Here is a 14,329-nt window from a genome sequence, read left to right as displayed (position 1 = left end):
CTTTCTACAGTCATCCACTATAACACAGTAAACAGGTCACAGTGTTGACTTTCTACAGTCATCCACTATAACACAGTAGACAGGTCACAGTGTTGACTTTCTACAGTCATCCACTATAACACAGTAAACAGGTCACAGTGTTGACTTTCTACAGTCATCCACTATAACACAGTAGACAGGTCACAGTGTTGACTTTCTACAGTTGTTGTACAGTAAAGACGACTCAACTACAGCAGTCAGCAGAATAACAGAATCCAATTAGATCATCAGTTCATCAATAACAGCATTATATGTTACTATAGTAAATTGATTGAGTCATTAATGCTGAGAACTCCCTACGGTACACAGTCACTTACAGTAATGAAGACTGTGCACCAACAACTATCTCCTGCCATGGATAATGCTCAGCTAGCATGTGTGTAAGTGTGTGTAAGTGTGTAAGTGTGTGTGTGTAAGTGCGTGTGTGTAAGTGTGTGTGTGTGTGTGTGTGTGTGTGTGTGTGTGTGTGTGTGTGTGTGTGTGTGTGTGTGTGTGTGTGTGTGTGTGTGTGTGTGTGTGTGTGTGTGTGTGTGTGTGTGTGTGTGTGTGTGTGTGTGTGTGTGTGTGTGTGTGTGTGTGTGTGTGTGTGTGTGTGTGTGTGTGTGTGTGTGTGTGTGTGTGTGTCTGTAAGTGTGTGTGTATATTTACTGTGTGGTTTACCTCCTAGGGAACGGGATGCCCCAGAAGAGCAGTCCGGAGGTGCAGGCCTATGTCGATTACCTTCACATCATTGACAATCAGCAGACTCTGTTTGAACTGTCCCACAGACTGGAGCCCCGTGTATAGATAGACCACACATACACTCTCTGAGCCTGCCTCCCTCCCTCTCTCCACCCCTCAACGTCAGACCACCAAGGAGAAGGGTACCAGCTAGTCTCTGGAAACACCCCTCAGGACTCTGTTATCAACTTAGAGAAACATGGGTTGGCCAACCCTATAGAGCCCAGCTCTAACAGACCCCCCCCACCACACACACACACACCAAACACACACATACACCACCACCCCCCCACACACACACACACACGCAAACACACACCACCCCCCCCCCCCCACACACACACACACACACACACACACACACACACACACACACACACACACACACACACACACACACACACACACACACACACACACACACACCGGATTCTATTAATCAGCTGCACACACAGCAGGACTTTGATGAGTTGAATTAGGTTGGTTAATGCAGGGCTGGAACGAAAGCCCGAGGTAAAGGGTTGGCCAGAGCCGACAGAGCGATGACTGTGTGGTGCTGGCCAACCACAAGATGGCGCCAAAAGGCATACTGGAATACTGAGCAACGATGGAGCAGAGGTAACCAAAGAGCTTCTCAGTTTAACAAATAGATCTGGACCCGTATTGATCAAAGGATCCCAGAATAGGAGTGCTGATCTAGGATCAGTTTAGCCTTTTGGATCATAATGAATGGACAGAGACCTAGATCAGCACTCCTACTCAGTGATGTCCTGGTAGATAAATAGGTGGATGAACTTGGATCGCTGGTTGCAGTGAAAAAAGTAACGCTTCCTATTCTTTCAATGCATTTTTCTGTGAAAGGTGGGTACATTGTTGGGGCCCTCCCCAAAAAGATGGGTACATTGCGTTTACCCTCCACTACACCAATGATCCTACTCTGAGATGCTTTATGAATACGGACCCTGCTTCAGTCACTCTGTATTGATAGCTTCAGGTTGTTGTTATCTGCTTCCAAACAGGTGACCACACCTTGATTATCTATCTACACACAATGAATGAAAGCATCAACCTTCTGTGGACCTGAACACCAAGACACTACACTTGACAGACCTCCAGTGCAGGACCACCACACACTAGACTGCTGTTATTAAGCTAAATGGGTTTAAACAACTATATTGAAACGTGTGTGTGTGTGTGTGTGTGTGTGTGTGTGTGTGTGTGTGTGTGTGTGTGTGTGTGTGTGTGTGTGTGTGTGTGTGTGTGTGTGTGTGTGTGTGTGTGTGTGTGTGTGTCATTATTGCATAAATGTCACTTCCAAATGCTGAAAAAAAATTTGCATTCAAAATAGGCTCAATGACTGAAATTCTGTTTCTTGTATATGTTTTTTCTGAGTAAAGTGAGAGGTAATAAAACCATCCTCAACAGCAGAAGGGTTTTGTTACAGTTATAGATAATGTAATAAACCTTACAGCTACAGATAATGTAATAAACCATCCTCAACAGTAGAAGTGTTATGTTACAGTTATAGATAATGTAATAAACCATCCTGAACAGCAGAAGGGTTATTTTACAGTTATAGATAATGTAATACACCATCCTCAACAGTAGAAGTGTTATGTTACAGTTATAGATAATGTAATAAACCATCCTGAACAGCAGAAGGGTTATTTTACAGTTATAGATAATGTAATACACCATCCCCAACAGTAGAAGGGTTATGTTACAGCTATAGATAATGTAATAAAACCAGCCTCAACAGCAGAAGGGTTATGTTACAGTTATAGATAATGTAATAAACCATCCTCAACAGTAGTAGAAGGGTTATGTCACAGTTATAGATAATGTAATTAAACCATCCTCAACAGCAGAAAGGTTATGTTACAGTTACAGATAATGTAATAAAACCATCCTCAACAGTAGTAGAAGGGTTATGTCACAGTTATGGTCATAGCTGTGGACAATCAGAGACATAGCTTGAGGCATCAGATCCTTACATTGCCTGTCATGTCTCTGTATCTGGCACTATAAAGAAACAGCAATACACCAAGTCAACACTTTTGCCTTTGAACATTCTTGTCCAGTTAAAATGCCTTTGCCTTTTTCTTTCAGTATTAGTTCATCTTATAGAAATGGCTTCCCAACATTGTAATAAACTGTACATGTATCCACCTACAGGATGTCGTATCCTATTCTAGAGAATCCTCTTTGTGAATGTTTCACTGGTTTTGAAAAAGAAATTAGACCATGATATAGACCATCAATAGCACCATCAGCTCTCCTGTTGTGGATTCCCCTGATATGTAACGTGTGTATCACAGAGATGGAACAGTTCTATATCTATGGTGTGTATAGTGTTTAGAGGCTGGTCATGTACTATAGATTCTATCTATATACTGTAGTATGTTGTGCATTCCCTGGTTGGACATGGAGATTGGAGAATTATTTATTATTATAATAATATACTTATTTATTTGCTCGTTGTGCACTACTTTTGACCAGGTAGTGTACTATGTAGGGAATAGGGTATAATTTTGCTGTTTTTTACCTGCCGTGGGGTTCCAATGGGTTAGGAACTGGTCTGCATGATGTGGTAAAGCCATGGATTGACCACCAAGAAAAATATGCATGTAACAAAAAACATTTCCTTGTGAAGTAGTTGTATTCTACATGTCGCTACAATGCCCAAATCAGCATGTACTAACAAATATTATTTCCAAAAGGGCAACAAAAGCAATACAAAGTCACTGCTCTTCTCTCTCTCATCACTATTTTCTTTATGCTTTTCATTTTTTACAATTATTTTGAGATGTTAAATAATAAATCAAATGTTTTGTTTTATGAATACAGTGTGTTGAGTTTCTTTGGAAAGAAGTGCGGATGCATATTTAGGTAGACTCAGTGAAATGACGCAGCCACGAGCAGCACCGCAGAATTGAGATGAGCGAGATGCAAGACTTGGTTCTCACAGTCGCACAGCGTCTGCGCATGTGCGCGGGTTCGCTTCACGCTGATTCATAATCTGAAACTACTATCACTATATGGTCAAGCGATGAACACAGACATTGACGTTAACACTTAACTCAGATTTTTTTTTAAATAACTTTTTTGGGTTTCAGGTTTCGTAACTAAAATACAACATGCTCTCTCAGAAATAATGCCTTAAATATTCAGTCTTCATCCTCGAGGTTGCTATTCACCAAACAAAAATCTATCAAATATTACTATCTGCACACTTTGCATACAGCCTAGTACAACAACAAACAAGACCAGCTTTCCTCCAGTTCCCTAGAAGCATCTGTGCCCCAGCCCGATGCCCTCATTGGCCTTAACCAGGTGCCCTGTGTGGCCTTTAACATGCCTCTGCTAACATTCCCCCTGCTGGGCCAGGCTGTACACCCTGCCATTTCCTCCCCAACATCCTGGGCACCCCCTCATTTACCCGTCACATAATCAATGCCTAGCTGCCGCCGCCGCACGCTAATGGGGGGAAGAGAGGAGGCAGATGAAGACCTAGGCTGTGTCCCAAATGGCACCCTATTCCCATATAGTGCACTACTTTTGGACTACATCTGGTCCAAAGTAGTGCACTATGTAGGGAGGAATAGGTTGTCAATTTGGGACACAACCCTAGAGAGCGGAGGGAAGGCTTCATTTCCCCGTGGAGGATACAACAAACCCACAGAATCAATCTTCCATCTGCTGGCTGTTCTGTTGTTGTAGCCTGACAGTGTAGAAGCCACTTTGGCTCCCAGGAAGGAATTAAGTGCAAGACAACAGCTATTTGCGTCGGAGTGCGTTGGTTACCGGGTGAGAAGACAGAATCCTTCTATGTGGGACTCCAACTAAAGATTACCGTGGTGACGTTAATTGGTGAATGTGCTCATAGAAGTGTGTAATTTAATGAGTTTAACAACACAAAATGTGCATCAGTCATATCCGTTTCACACAGGTGTGTGGTTTTAAAGGGGCAGTGCAGTTAGAAATGTGGTCCTGTGTTTTTATATATTTCCACACTATGAGGTTGGAATAATACTGTGAAATTGGGAGAATTATGATAATGAACTTTTAGTGTAAGAGCTGTTTGAAAAGGCCTCCTGAAATGTCAGCTTGTGTGGAATTTCAACTTGTGTGGCTGGGTGGGGTTTTTGAACCGCCTGGTGACATCACCATGCTGTATAAGTTAATAGACCAATAACAAAGAGTTTGCCCTCTTCTCTGCCAATAACAGGACATTTTCAGGTTACACATCCCTCCCATTAGGCTCCTCCAATTATGACCGTCTCTAAGACCACTCCCAGACAGTCCTAGCAAAATTATTGCTTGAGAAATTGCATTTTGCTAAGATGGTAAGACTAATTTTTGTTTATTTTTGACCATTTTAATAAGGTACATAATTGTTACCGGGAAATGATTTGACATTGAGATACAAATGGCTGCATTGGACCTTTAAAGAGGAGTCACGTCTTTCCCCTCTGAGTACTATGGAACAAGACCAACAGACGGCGACGTAGCCTTTATCACCAGCAGGCAACTGTCATCACATCAGCTTGAGGCGTCTTTGTGATTTTACCACCACCTCCCACCTTCCCAAGCCACAACACCCCGTATACATCAGCAATGTCAAACAATGAAATTGATCATATTTAAATGTACACTGTTTAAACTGAACATTATGAAATGGTTAGTTGTATATAGGGTTGATTATCATTATTGCATAGGCTACTAGTTTAATCTCTGAGGTGCTGCATGCTCTTTTCTCTGTGAAGATTTTAAAAAAATAGATTCCTCTCTGGGTGAGAATACGATCAGAACCTTGACTGTGAACCCTGGGTGATATTTCATCATAACGCTGACGTACAGTAGAGCTCCAGAGAGATCCATCACCAACACTGACATTATACCTCCCGCCTGGGGGCTTTGGTGCACCCCAAAGGGCACACTATTCTCTATATAAGCCCCATATGGGCCCTGATCAAAATAAGTGCACTGTATAGGGAATAGGGTGCCATTTGGGACACTGGCTATGACTCAATGACAGTACAATCAAACTACTGACCCCATGTTTAGAATATTTGGGTTATGGGTTGTTTTGTTTTGTTCATCTAGTTAATCTAGCTCATCCTGAAAGTCAACTTCACTTGCTACATTTCCCCTCTTCTCTGGATCACATGATCCTGTTGTTGTCTGCTCATTCTGTGTGTGGTTTAATTCAGTCCAGAGGGCTTGATAACCAGACTCTATAACACAGAGCATAGAGAAATAAAGGAGGGCTGGTCTAATCTGAAGCTGCTCTTCATAGAGAGGTATCAGTAGGATCTCTGTGAATAAGTTCCTCTACATCACCATGCCCTGAATGAATTACAGCAGTCTGTTAGTATTCTGTCTCTGGTGTACAAAAAGGTCAATGTCAAACGCAGCTCATTTAAAAGTCAATAGGCGCCGTGCACACATCTCCTGGGAATGCCAGGCCTGGGACTCTGCTCCAGACGCTATTGTGTATCATTCAGTTAGCTGACCTTCCAATGAAATATGCTCTCCATACTGAATTACATGGTCCAAATAGAGGCACAAGTTCCCGACAAATCCTGCTCCTTCTTGGGTAGTAATTCAAACATATTTATGTACACCAACAAGTAAGTTTTCTTTAGTTCTTCATTGTTCATATTGACATTTTAATTTGCATTGGTGTAATACTGAAAGTAATTCAAAAATACATACAGAGAAAAGTATGTCAGTTATTGCTTATATAACATAGAAATTAGTACTTTTTCAAATCCTAGCTTGTTATCACCAACAATCACCAACAAACTATCATGGTCCGAACACACCAAGAAAGTCGTGAAGAGGGCACGACAACGCGTTTTACCCCAGATGGCGCTTACCCCAAATAAACAAGGGCCAAGCTTCCTGCCATCCAGGATCTATATGCCAGGCGGTGTCAAAGGAAGGCCCAAAAAATTGTCAAAGACTCCAAGCACCCATTTCATAGACTGTTCTTTCTGCTACCGCACACCAAGCGGTACCGGAGTGCCAAGTCTAGGTCCAAAAGACTCCTTAACAGCTTCTACCCCCAAGCCCTAAGACTGCTGAACAATTCATCAAATGGCCACCCAGACTATTTGCATTGAGCCCACCCACCCACACCCCTTGATTTTACACTGCTGCTACTCACTGTTTATTATCTATGCATAGTCACATTACCTTTACCTATATGTACAAATGACCTTGACTAACCTGTACATTGACTCCGTACCGGTACCACCTATATATAGCCTCATAGTTATTTTATTGTCTTACTTTTTTTTTACTTTATTTTTCTTAAAACTGCATTGTTGGTTAAGGGCTTGTAAGTAAGCATTTGTAACAGCTGTCTTCAAAAATGGACCAAGGCACAGCGGGAATGTGGATACTCATAGTTTTTAATAAACAAAAGTAAAGCACCCACAGGGAAAAAAGCAATCAATGATACTCATGACAGGAACAGTCTTGCAGGCACACGAAACGCAATGCAAGAACAACTACCCACAACCCCAAAGAAAAACACACACTACTATATAGGACTCCCAATCAAAGGCAACTCAACACACCTGCCTTCAATTGGGAGTCCTAATCACCAACACAACACTTGACACACAAAAACCTGCCACGTCCTGACCAAAACTAATACAATTGCCCCCTCTGCTGGTCAGGACGTGACAGTACCCCCCCTCAAGGTGCAGACCCCGGAATGCACCTTACAAAAAAAAAAAAATCCCCAATACCCCAACTAAACCCATAAACAATAACCCCTAAACAATAAGGGAGGGAAGGGAGGGTGGCTGCCGTCAACGACGGAGGTGGCTCAGGTGCGGGACATGGACCTTGCTCCACCTTCGGCGTCGCCCACTTCGGTGGCGCTGATAGCTGCGCCGGAGGACAGGCGGGCCACTCGGGCTGGGCCGGAGGACAGGCGGGCCACTCGGGCTGGGCCGGAGGACAGGCGGGCCACTCGGGCTGGGCCGGAGGACAGGCGGGCCACTCGGGCTGGGCCGGAGGACAGGCTGGCCACTCGGAATGGGCCGGAGGACTGGCGGGCCACTCGGGCTGGACGGAGGACAGGCGGGCCACTCGGGCTGGACGGAGGACAGGCGGGCGACTCGGGCTGGGCCGGAGGACAGGCGGGCCACTCGGGCTGGGCCGGAGGACAGGCGGGCCACTCGGGCTGGGCCGGAGGACAGTCGGGCCACTCTGGCAGGGCCGGAGGACAGTCGGGCCACTCTGGCAGACCCGGAGGGCAGTCGGGCCACTCTGGCAGACCCGGAGGGCAGTCGGGCCACTCTGGCAGACCCGGAGGGCAGTCGGGCCACTCTGGCAGACCCGGGCAGTCGGGCCACTCTGGCAGACCTGGGCAGTCGGGCCACTCTGGCTGGGCCGGAGGACAGGCGGGCCACTCGGGCTGGGCCGGAGGACAGGCAGGCCACTCGGGCTGGGCCGGATGACAGTCGGGCCACTCTGGCAGGGCCGGAGGACAGTCGGGCCACTCTGGCAGACCCGGAGGGCAGTCGGGCCACTCTGGCAGACCCGGGCAGTCGGGCCACTCTGGCAGACCCGGGCAGTCGGGCCACTCTGGCAGACCCGGGCAGTCGGGCCACTCTGGCAGACACGGGCAGTCGGGCCACTCTGGCAGACCCGGGCAGTCGGGCCACTCTGGCATCTCCGGGCAGACGGGCCACTCTGGCATCTCCGGGCAGACGGGCCACTCTGGCATCTCCGGGCAGCTCTGTCGGCTCCTGACTGGCGGGCGGCTCTGGCGGCTCTTGACTGGCGGGCGGCTCTGGCGACTCCTGACTGGCGGGCGGCTCTGGCGACTCCTGACTGGCGGGCGGCTCTGGCGACTCCTGACTGGCGGGCGGCTCTGGCGACTCCTGACTGGTGGGCAGCTCTGGCGACTCTTGACTGGCGGGCAGCTCTGGCGACTCCTGACTGGCGGGCAGCTCTGGCGACTCTTGACTGGCGGGCAGCTCTGGCGACTATTTTTATGATGGCTGCGTGGTCCCATGGTGTTTATACTTGCGTACTATTGTTTGTACAGATGAACGTGGTACCTTCAGGCATTTGGAAATTGCTCCCAAGGATGAACCAGACTTGTGGAGGCCTACAAATTATTTTTTTCTGAGGTCTTGGCTGATTTCTTTTGATTTTCCCATGATGTCAAGCAAAGAGGCACTGAGTTTTAAGGTAGGCCTTGAAATACATCCACAGGTACACCTCCAATTGACTCAAAATATATCAATTAGCCTATCAGAAGCTTCTAAAGCCATGACATAATTTTCTGGAATTTTCCAAGCTGTTTAAAGGCACAGTCAACTTAGTGTATGTAAACTTCCGACTTCAACTGTAGGTCCATTATCTTTGTACACACTTTCTATATGGTTTTTCGTCATTTCAATTTACACTGAAAGTGTTTTGTCATACCGAAAGTGTGTGATAAAAAGAAAATCATCCCGTGACCAACTTAGACTCCCAACCCTTAGTTTGGGAACCACTGTATTATAAAACGGGTAGTATAATAAACTCACTGTAAAAGTGTTTTCACAAAATATTGTGTGTCATTAAAGATGAAGACGAATTGCTTCAACTTTCTTTTTTTTACATCTTTTAAAACACAAAAAAATGTATAACGTTGAAATAAGCAGACAAACTGATTTTTTTCAAAACAGAGCATAATTGAGTCATCTATCTTTTTTCTGGAGGTATTCAGAAGTATTATCAATGAGGTAACCTCAGTTGTCTTGAAGGCAGGATCATGGAACACCCTTTTCAGGAAGTGTTTTTTAAGACAATAGAGTTGAGCATGTTTTGTGTTCATCCACAGCTGTAGGGTCATTTATATCCTGGAGTCTCCGTGAGGTCATGCCCTGACGAAGGCCTACACAAAACACAGAACCTCAAGGTCAACACACACACACACACACACACACACACACACACACACACACACACACACACACACACACACACACACACACACACACACACACACACACACACACACACACACACACCCAAGGAAGACCTACACCACACAGAACCTCAAGGTCAACACACACACACACACACACACACACACACACACACACACACACACACACACACACACACACACACACACACACACACACACACACACACACACACACACACAACCCGAGGAAGGCCTACACCACACAGAACCTCAAGGTAAACACACACACCCCGAGGAAGGCCTACACCACACAGAACCTCAAGGTAAACACACACACCCGAGGAAGGCCTACACCACACAGAACCTCAAGGTAAACACACACATACACCCGAGGAAGGCCTACACCACACAGAACCTCAAGGTAAACACACACACCCGAGGAAGGCCTACACCACACAGAACCTGAAGGTAAACACACACACCCGAGGAAGGCCTACACCACACAGAATCTGAAGGTAAACACACACACCCGAGGAAGGCCTACACCACACAGAACCTCAAGGTAAACACAGAAGGTCTTCTTGGTTTGAGAGGTCATCATGATTAACATAGTCATTAATAATGGATGTAAAGCCTGACAGAATTTATCGTAGATCGTTTTGCATGATAAGTGATTACAATGAATATGTGAATAGATATCACGCGGCAGAGCAGGATTTCAACACCAAGAGACATTTATCTGTCAATATTAAAACTTTGTGTAGTATAATAAATATCTTTATCCCGGCCAATCACAATCCGCCATGTTGTGCGGTGAACCGCACCACAGGAGAATAATAATGCAAAATGTCTGTGATTCATTAAGAGAGATCAATGTTTCTTTTAGACACAGTTCTCTAGGATCAATACCCCTCTGGCTGCTAGCAGTTGTATTGATCTCATCTAGTCCTGTTCACTCTGTTCTCTCTCTGTCTCTTTCTCTTTCTCTCTCGCTCTCTATCTCTCTCTCTCTCTCTTTCTCTCTCTCACTCTCTCTTTCTCTCTCTTTCTCTCTTTCTCTCTCTCACTCTCTCTTTCTCTCTTCTCTCTCAACTCCCACAGGAATCATTGTCAGATGCTATTAAAGAGCCCTGGAAAATATTTAAATAGCTCATTGGTGAGGCATGCCTTATCTCTTTAATCATCTGTTTAAAGATCACATCTGCCTATCAAATGGCTTCCTAATTCCCTATGTAGTGCACTACTTTTGACTAGGACCTATAGAGCATTGTATAGCGAATAGGTTGCAATTTGGGACGCAAACCAGAGTCCTCTCTCTCTCTCTCTCTCTCTGCAGCGTCATGGTGATGAGCCACTTCATTGATCTTGGACACCTCCAAATTCTTCAATGAGCACCATCGTGTTGAATGTGTATTTTCAGATTACACCACAACTTTCACTGCTTGAAGATAGTTAGAGTGTTTCCACTGTCTATCTGGGTTGTGTTTATTATGGCACACGAGGGAACACCCCTTCCCCTTTCATTAAGCCTTTTCTTCTGTTGGGTTCCTGGTCGACACACTCTTATGCTCTACAGTGTAGGTGGATTTAGCTGAGGACTGGAGTAAAAAAACAGAACAACCAGCTCTGCTTACTGTGTTCTGTCTCTACTGACCCTGACTGTTACTGTGTTCTCTACTGACCCTGACTGTTACTGTGTTCTGTCTCTACTGACCCTGACTGTTACTGTGTTCTCTACTGACCCTGACTGTTACTGTGTTCTGTCTCTACTGACCCTGACTGTTACTGTGTTCTCTAGTGACCCTGACTGTTACTGTGTTCTGTCTCTACTGACCCTGACTGTTACTGTGTTCTATACTGACCCTGACTGTTACTGTGTTCTGTCTCTACTGACCCTGACTGTTACTGTGTTCTCTCTGACCCTGACTGTTACTGTGTTCTGTCTCTACTGACCCTGACTGTTACTGTGTTCTGTCTCAACTGACCCTGACTGTTACTGTGTTCTCTACTGACCCTGACTGTTACTGTGTTCTCTACTGACCCTGACTGTTACTGTGTTCTGTCTCTACTGACCCTGACTGTTACTGTGTTCTGTCTCTACTGACCCTGACTGTTACTGTGTTCTGTCTCTAGTGACCCTGACTGTTACTGTGTTCTCTAGTGACCCTGACTGTTACTGTGTTCTCTACTGACCCTGACTGTTACTGTGTTCTCTACTGACCCTGACTGTTACTGTGTTCTCTACTGACCCTGACTGTTACTGTGTTCTCTACTGACCCTGACTGTTACTGTGTTCTCTACTGACCCGGACTGTTACTGTGTTCTCTACTGACCCTGAATATTACTGTGTTCTCTAGTGACCCTGCCTGTTACTGTGTTCTCTACTGGCCCTGACTGTTACTGTGTTTTCTACTGGCCCTGACTGTTATTGTGTTCTCTACTGACCCTGACTGTTACTGTGTTCTGTCTCTACTGACCCTGACTGTTACTGTGTTCTCTACTGACCCTGACTGTTACTGTGTTCTCTACTGACCCTGACTGTTACTGTGTTCTGTCTCTACTGACCCTGACTGTTACTGTGTTCTCTACAGACCCTGACTGTTACTGTGTTCTCTACTGACCCTGACTGTTACTGTGTTCTCTACTGACCCTGACTGTTACTGTGTTCTGTCTCTACTGACCCTGACTGTTACTGTGTTCTCTGGTGACCCTGACTGTTACTGTGTTCTCTACTGACCCTGACTGTTACTGTGTTCTGTCTCTACTGACCCTGACTGTTACTGTGTTCTCTAGTGACCCTGACTGTTACTGTGTTCTCTACTGGCCCTGACTGTTACTGTGTTTTCTACTGGCCCTGACTGTTACTGTGTTTTCTACTGACCCTGACTGTTACTGTGTTCTCTACTGACCCTGACTGTTACTGTGTTCTCTACTGACCCTGACTGTTACTGTGTTCTCTAGTGACACTGGCTGTTACTGTGTTCTCTACTGACCCTGACTGTTACTGTGATCTCTACTGACCCTGACTGTTACTGTGTTCTGTCTCTACTGACCCTGACTGTTACTGTGTTCTGTCTCTACTGATCCTGACTGTTACTGTGTTCTCTAGTGACCCTGACTGTTACTGTGTTCTCTACTGACCCTGACTGTTACTGTGTTCTCTAGTGACACTGGCTGGTACTGTGTTCTCTACTGACCCTGACTGTTACTGTGTTCTCTACTGACCCTGACTGTTACTGTGTTCTGTCTCTACTGACCCTGACTGTTACTGTGTTCTGTCTCTACTGACCCTGACTGTTACTGTGTTCTGTCTCTACTGACCCTGACTGTTACTGTGTTCTCTACTGACCCTGACTGTTACTGTGTTCTGTCTTAGCTGACCCTGACTGTTACTGTGTTCTCTACTGGCCCTGACTGTTACTGTGTTCTCTACTGGCCCTGACTGTTACTGTGTTCTCTACTGACCCTGACTGTTACTGTGTTCTGTCTCTACTGACCCTGACTGTTACTGTGTTCTCTACTGACCCTGACTGTTACTGTGTTCTCTACTGACCCTGACTGTTACTGTGTTCTGTCTCTACTGACCCTGACTGTTACTGTGTTCTCTAGTGACCCTGACTGTTACTGTGTTCTCTACTGACCCTGACTGTTACTGTGTTCTCTACTGACCCTGACTGTTACTGTGTTCTGTCTCTACTGACCCTGACTGTTACTGTGTTCTCTAGTGACCCTGACTGTTACTGTGTTCTCTACTGACCCTGACTGTTACTGTGTTCTGTCTCTACTGACCCTGACTGTTACTGTGTTCTCTAGTGACCCTGACTGTTACTGTGTTCTCTACTGGCCCTGACTGTTACTGTGTTTTCTACTGGCCCTGTACTGTTACTGTGTTCTCTACTGACCCTGACTGTTACTGTGTTCTCTACTGATCCCTGACTGTTACTGTGTTCTCTACTGACACTGAGCTGTTACTGTGTTCTCTACTGACCCTGACTGTTACTGTGTTCTCTACTGACCCCTGACTGTTACTGTGTTCTCTCTACTGACCCTGACTGTTACTGTGTTCTCTACTGACCCTGACTGTTACTTTGTTCTGTCTCTACTGACCCTGACTGTTACTGTGTTCTCTACTGACCCTGACTGTTACTGTGTTCTCTACTGACACTGGCTGTTACTGTGTTCTCTACTGACCCTGACTGTTACTGTGTTCTCTACTGACCCTGACTGTTACTGTGTTCGGTCTCTACTTACCCTGACTGTTACTGTGTTCTGTCTCTACTGACCCTGACTGTTACTGTGTTCTGTCTCTACTGACCCTGACTGTTACTGTGTTCTCTACTGACCCTGACTGTTACTGTGTTCTCTACTGACACTGGCTGTTACTGTGTTCTCTACTGACCCTGACTGTTACTGTGTTCTCTACTGACCCTGACTGTTACTGTGTTCTCTAGTGACCCTGACTGTTACTGTGTTCTCTAGTGACCCTGACTGTTACTGTGTTCTCTACTGACCCTGACTGTTACTGTGTTCTGTCTCTACTGACCCTGACTGTTACTGTGTTCTGTCTCTACTGACCCTGACTGTTACTGTGTTCTCTACTGACCCTGACTGTTACTGTGTTCTCTA

General features: G+C 45.7%; 1 protein-coding gene and 1 long non-coding RNA gene across 3 annotated transcripts in view; both read left to right on the top strand.

Annotated features, from left to right (window-relative positions):
- Positions 1-1,001, top strand: part of LOC106596065 (rap guanine nucleotide exchange factor 5) — a 73,249-nt gene extending 72,248 nt beyond the window's left edge. For both annotated transcript variants that reach the window (XM_045712767.1, XM_045712766.1), the window contains one exon: positions 707-1,001. In XM_045712767.1, the coding sequence (XP_045568723.1) occupies positions 707-825 (119 nt within the window). In that variant the 3' untranslated portion in view covers positions 826-1,001. The remainder of the gene's footprint in view (positions 1-706) is intronic.
- Positions 1,002-1,109: 108 nt separating this feature from the next.
- LOC123733304 (uncharacterized) lies at positions 1,110-3,598 on the top strand. The gene is made up of 2 exons (XR_006763734.1): positions 1,110-1,377; positions 1,779-3,598. It is a non-coding gene; the product is annotated as an uncharacterized lncRNA (long non-coding RNA).
- Positions 3,599-14,329: the final 10,731 nt, after the last annotated feature.

Source organism: Salmo salar, unplaced genomic scaffold (assembly GCF_905237065.1).
Source record: "Salmo salar unplaced genomic scaffold, Ssal_v3.1, whole genome shotgun sequence".
In the NCBI taxonomy this organism is placed as follows: Eukaryota; Metazoa; Chordata; class Actinopteri; order Salmoniformes; family Salmonidae; genus Salmo; species Salmo salar.
Note: the sequence above shows the minus strand (reverse complement) of the source record. Positions and strands in the feature narration are given on the sequence as shown.